The sequence below is a fragment of the Triticum urartu genome, chromosome 1 (assembly GCF_003073215.2).
Source record: "Triticum urartu cultivar G1812 chromosome 1, Tu2.1, whole genome shotgun sequence".
Taxonomy (NCBI): domain Eukaryota; kingdom Viridiplantae; phylum Streptophyta; class Magnoliopsida; order Poales; family Poaceae; genus Triticum; species Triticum urartu.
The window spans coordinates 16,750,675-16,755,297 of record NC_053022.1 but is presented as its reverse complement, the minus strand read 5'-3'; the positions used below and the strand labels follow the sequence as shown (position 1 = coordinate 16,755,297).

The 4,623-nt window shown below is 42.9% G+C and overlaps 1 protein-coding gene across 1 annotated transcript; it reads left to right on the top strand.

Moving 5' to 3' along the window:
* The first annotated feature begins 202 nt into the window (after nt 1-202).
* On the top strand, nt 203-2,063 carry LOC125532563. Its single transcript, XM_048696581.1, has 3 exons — nt 203-581; nt 1,119-1,330; nt 1,473-2,063. Exons 1-3 carry the CDS (start codon nt 203-205, stop codon nt 2,061-2,063), a joined length of 1,182 nt encoding a protein of 393 aa, XP_048552538.1.
* The last annotated feature ends 2,560 nt before the right edge of the window (nt 2,064-4,623 follow it).

Below are 4,623 nucleotides of genomic sequence, written 5' to 3'. Positions count from 1 at the left end.
TAAAAACCGTGCGATCCAATTTCTCCGGTCCCACCCGTCAATCTCGGGGGCCAGAGGGGAAATTATCAAATGGAGAAGGAAAGTGTGGCTTATATGATCCAATTTCTCTTCTCCTGCCGAACGGAGCGCACTATAGCTTAATGGGCCGTCTTTCGCGTAAAGATTAATAAGGCCCAGCCCGAAGCAGCAGCGGCGATTAGGAATGAAAAGGAGGAATCGGGCAGGCCTCGACCGTGGACGGCGACTTAGGGTTAGCTTCATCGGCCTTGGCGGCGACGGCGACGGCGACGGCGGGGAATTGGGATTCATGGCGTGCGTAGGGGAGGAGGAGTTGAGTTGGGAGGACCTCTTCTTTAACAAGGCGGCGATGCTGGCCGCGGCGCAGGAGGAGGAGGAGGCGGAGAAGGAGAAGGCGCGGGAGGCAGAGGAGAAGGCGCGGAAGGCGGCGGAGAACCGGCGGCGACGCCTAGCGCACCAGCAGGTCATGGCATCCATCCTGGAGCACGACCCCAAGACGAAGCGCAAGGTCTACACCCGCTACTCCTTCAACGACTTCTCGGTCTTCGACATCAACGCCGAGTGTAAGTCCGCCATCAAAACCTAGATCCCGACCTGATTCTATTTCAAAGGCATACATTTCCAACTGTGTATGTATATATGTATGTATGTATGTATGTATGTATGTATGTATGTATTTATGTATGTTTCTTTCAAGTTGTTTTCACGATTGCTAGCCTCGTTGGTGGAATCTCCCTTGCATATCTAGTTATGTTTAGAACAATTGCATTCAAAGCCTAGACTCAAAGCCTGATTAATTGTAAAATTTAACAGAAAATGTTTCATTCTTTCCACGTCTTGTTATTTATTTGTCTCATGTTGTTTGCATCAACTATTTATGCTATTATTGTTCAGTGATTTGATTTGTACTGTTTAAGTGAAACAAGAATAGTTTGCTGTGTCGAGAGGCAAACATGATTTGAAAACTGAATTTCTTGCAGTATGAATATGAATAGGAAATCTGAATTGTATCCTTGTCGTGCTGCTGCGGTGCATTTTATGCTTTACATAATTCTTTTTGCCCCTCACAACTAGCTTATGCTTTTGTTTTTACATCGCAGCGCCTATCCCTCCAATGCGATACACCAAGAGGTGTGTAGATCGTTTGAAACTCCAAGACACTGCAAACATACTTACTGTCAAGATAGTCTCCTCGGATAAAGGCTTCCCAATCGATGTGTATGGCACTATCATCGCTAGAGACAGCATCGACCACAAGTGCATGTACCTCTTTAACCGCACCGGGGACAATTGCCAACCTATCAAGTCAAGGGTACGTACCTCTTTGCTTCAAAATCACTGCTTATGTGCCTCTTGATTTTGTTTAGTTTGTAACTCTATTGTATATTCCGTTGCAGGCTTTATCCGTATTTGGATTTTCATAATCTAATCTTTTGAGCTATTGCTTTTCACAGGATGAAAATTTGATCTTAACTGGCCCAGGTCGAGGTCTGGTATTACTTGATTTCATATATCTGGAGATAGATCTTAAAATCAAGGTTGGTGAAGAGCCTCTAAGCGAGCAAATCAGCAAGGGTTTGCTTATGATTGATGGACGAGTTCTGCCTAGAGACGAAAAGGTTGCTGTTGCACATCAAACTCTTGAGAGCTGGTTTAGTGTTGTGGACGTGAGGTATGCAACTCTTCTTAATGCTATCGAGGGTACGTTCGAGATCAAGTTACTCGAGGGAAGTTTTTGTGGAAAGATCGTGGCTGGCATAGAGGGCATTGAGCCTAGGATTGTGATTTATAATAGCGAGGAAGACGGTGTGGTGTCTTGTGAAGACCGTGCAGTTATCACACTCCGGCGGCGTGTCATGACCCTCCGTCTGAATGGTATGCTCACATTTGGCTTTGCAGTCCCTGGTGGTGCTGCTGCTGCTACTAGAGAATGGGAAGTTGAATTCACACCACGACACCGTGGTGAAGAGAAAAGGGAGATCTCTTGTGGTACTGCCAAGCTTCAAGTGAAGGTCTTCTGGTCCTTGATGGACTATAGGGCCTAATCCAGCGTCATGCCTTATGCGTATATAAAGCTAAACAAACTAGCTCGTGTTGTATTTTCAATTGAAGGTTAATTCACGTATTAAATAGTCTCACCTCGCTCATTTACATCCAGTTTACTCAATTCATTTACATCCAGTTTACTCAATTTATATACATGTTTAGTTTTCTGTCATGGCAATCGTGGCAGATATAATAAGGAAATATAGGCTTTCAGCACGGCCGGACAACTAGGGATGGAAAGAGTGGACATTTACAGGGATGAAAATGGAGTGGAAATTTTTGCTTTTTCGTAGGAAAAATGAAAACTGAAAGGAAATATGAAAATGGAAACGGAAATTTTCAAAACGGAAGTGGAAATGGAAATTTTTATGTGGAAACATAGACAAAAATGGAACAGTTTTTTCCGGCGGAACAGACGTGGAAACGAAACTTTTCATTTCCGTGAATATGGAATTTCTATTTTTTACTATAGGCATATGGTTGCTTTGTAGCTCAGCCACCAAGCAACACACAATGACACAACGAGCATAATGGATCATTTGAAACCCAATTTCCACTACCACACGTGTACTCAAGTAAACCCTATATGCAATTGTCCATTACTATTACAATACTACACTAAGTTGCTAACATAATCATAATATTTTGTAGCCATGCTACCAATTAATTTTATTTATTTATTTTTGTGTGTATATGATTCAAGGGGTTTTTAATTTCCGGTCAGCACCCACTTCTGTTTCCCTGTCCGCTTTGTATTCGCTCTCTGTTTGTTTCTGGTATTATCTGTTTTCGTATTTGTTTTCGGGGTTTCTGTATTCGTTTTCATTTCTACAGAAAAATGTGAAAACAAATGTGATAGCACTAAGTTCCATCCGTTTCCGCTCCTTTTCATCCCTGGATATTTATGACTGACAAATATATAAGGAAGGAAAGAGAGGCTCAGGGAATAATGAAGGAAATAATTAATTAGCCTTCTATATATCAGGTTGGCCTTTTGTTATAAACCGGGTTAAATAAATTCACGGTAGTATACCTAATAAAATGAGATAAATACATGGTGAGTCATAAAACTTGCACGTGCTGGTGAGTTTGATGTATAAACTTGTAAAACTAGATAAAACCCCGCGTGTTGCTGCGGGACAATTCGAATTTGCCCTAATGTCAACATTGGGTTGTGGCTGCAATAAAATAGCCAATGTGCTCCTATATTAGTGGAGGCATGGGAGATATAAGAACTCAAATAACATATGTATGAAATTTCACATGTGAATTGTTTTTGTGTGCAAACTATTATATCCAACAAATGACTCAAAAAGAAACACTAATTAGGTTGTCCGTCTAACCTATACCTCGAGAGAAACTACTCAAGGGTCATTTGACTTACCTCAAGGTAACTCAACAATTTCATTTTGTATGTTGAATTGCACATTGAGAATACTTGTGAAATTGTTTCCTACAACAAAATAGTAACTTTCTGCAAATCAATGATGACAGAATGATGCAAGGAGTGAATACCTTATATTGCAACTTAGGTTATCCTCCATATCAAAAGTAAGATTCAATCTAAGAGAGACCGGAAAGAAACATAATTGCTCAAGTGAAACATCATTGGATATTACTGGACACTGGAAATAAAACTTACAACATAATAGAAGATGATCTCTCAAAACAATTTAAATAACAGAAGCCCGGGCATCTCAGTTCTCATGTGAATTCAGTGCAACACTGCCACCATAATAATTTATCTCATTTAAAATGTTGATCTCTCCAAATGGTGATGCTTTGTTGCACAAAGTGATAAAAAAAGTTCAACTAAGGGTGAAAATTCCATACCAGAGTAACAATGGACTTAGAAATCCAATATCTTGGCTTCAGTTAACTGAGAAATCTCCAACTGGTGCAGAGGATGAGAACTTCCATCTTCACTTATAACCTTCAATAAAGAATGAAAAAATAGAGGCTATTTTGATGCATACAGAATATCCATGGAGATGCATTTTCCTATTTGACCTTCCATCTCAGCAGGCATGAAAGAATCACAACTCCAAACAGTTACACAACGGCCAACACAGAAAGAAATTACAATGCAAAAACCGAACAAATCTGTGGACTCTAGAGTAGACACACATCAGGGCGCGTGTAATGCAGCAGGACGCGCACATGCGGTGAACATCGACAACAGCAGGGCATGGCGCTACAGGCAGCATGGCCAGCAGCAGCAGCAACAGGGCACAGCCGGCAGCAGCAGCGCACGGCCACCACGGCCACATGCACGTACATGACCAGAAGCGGTAGTAGGGTACGACCATCTCGCCGTCGGCGCCCACGCAAGCCGCCCACCTCGTCGCAGCATCCGTGCTACTGGCGCTCGCGCATGTCGTCCATCTCGCTGCCGGCGCTCGCGCACGTCGCTGCTGGTAATGGTTGGCCCGGTCCTCTCGGTCGTCTAAAATCCATTCACCGGTAGACATGACCGGACCATGTCCAGCCTTAGGCGGAAGAACGGGGCCATGTCGAGGCGGTTACACTCCCAGCATAGACATCGACGGGCGACGGCCG

What these genes read in the sequence shown, in the direction of transcription:
- LOC125532563 (XM_048696581.1), top strand. Translation starts at nt 203, where the DNA reads ATGAAAAGGAGGAATCGGGCAGGCCTCGACCGTGGACGGCGACTTAGG. An exon ending in CTTCGACATCAACGCCGAGT is followed by an intron (nt 582 to 1,118) that starts GTAAGTCCGCCA and finishes TTTACATCGCAG; the next exon opens with CGCCTATCCCTCCAATGCGA. An exon ending in GCCAACCTATCAAGTCAAGG is followed by an intron (nt 1,331 to 1,472) that starts GTACGTACCTCT and finishes TGCTTTTCACAG; the next exon opens with GATGAAAATTTGATCTTAAC.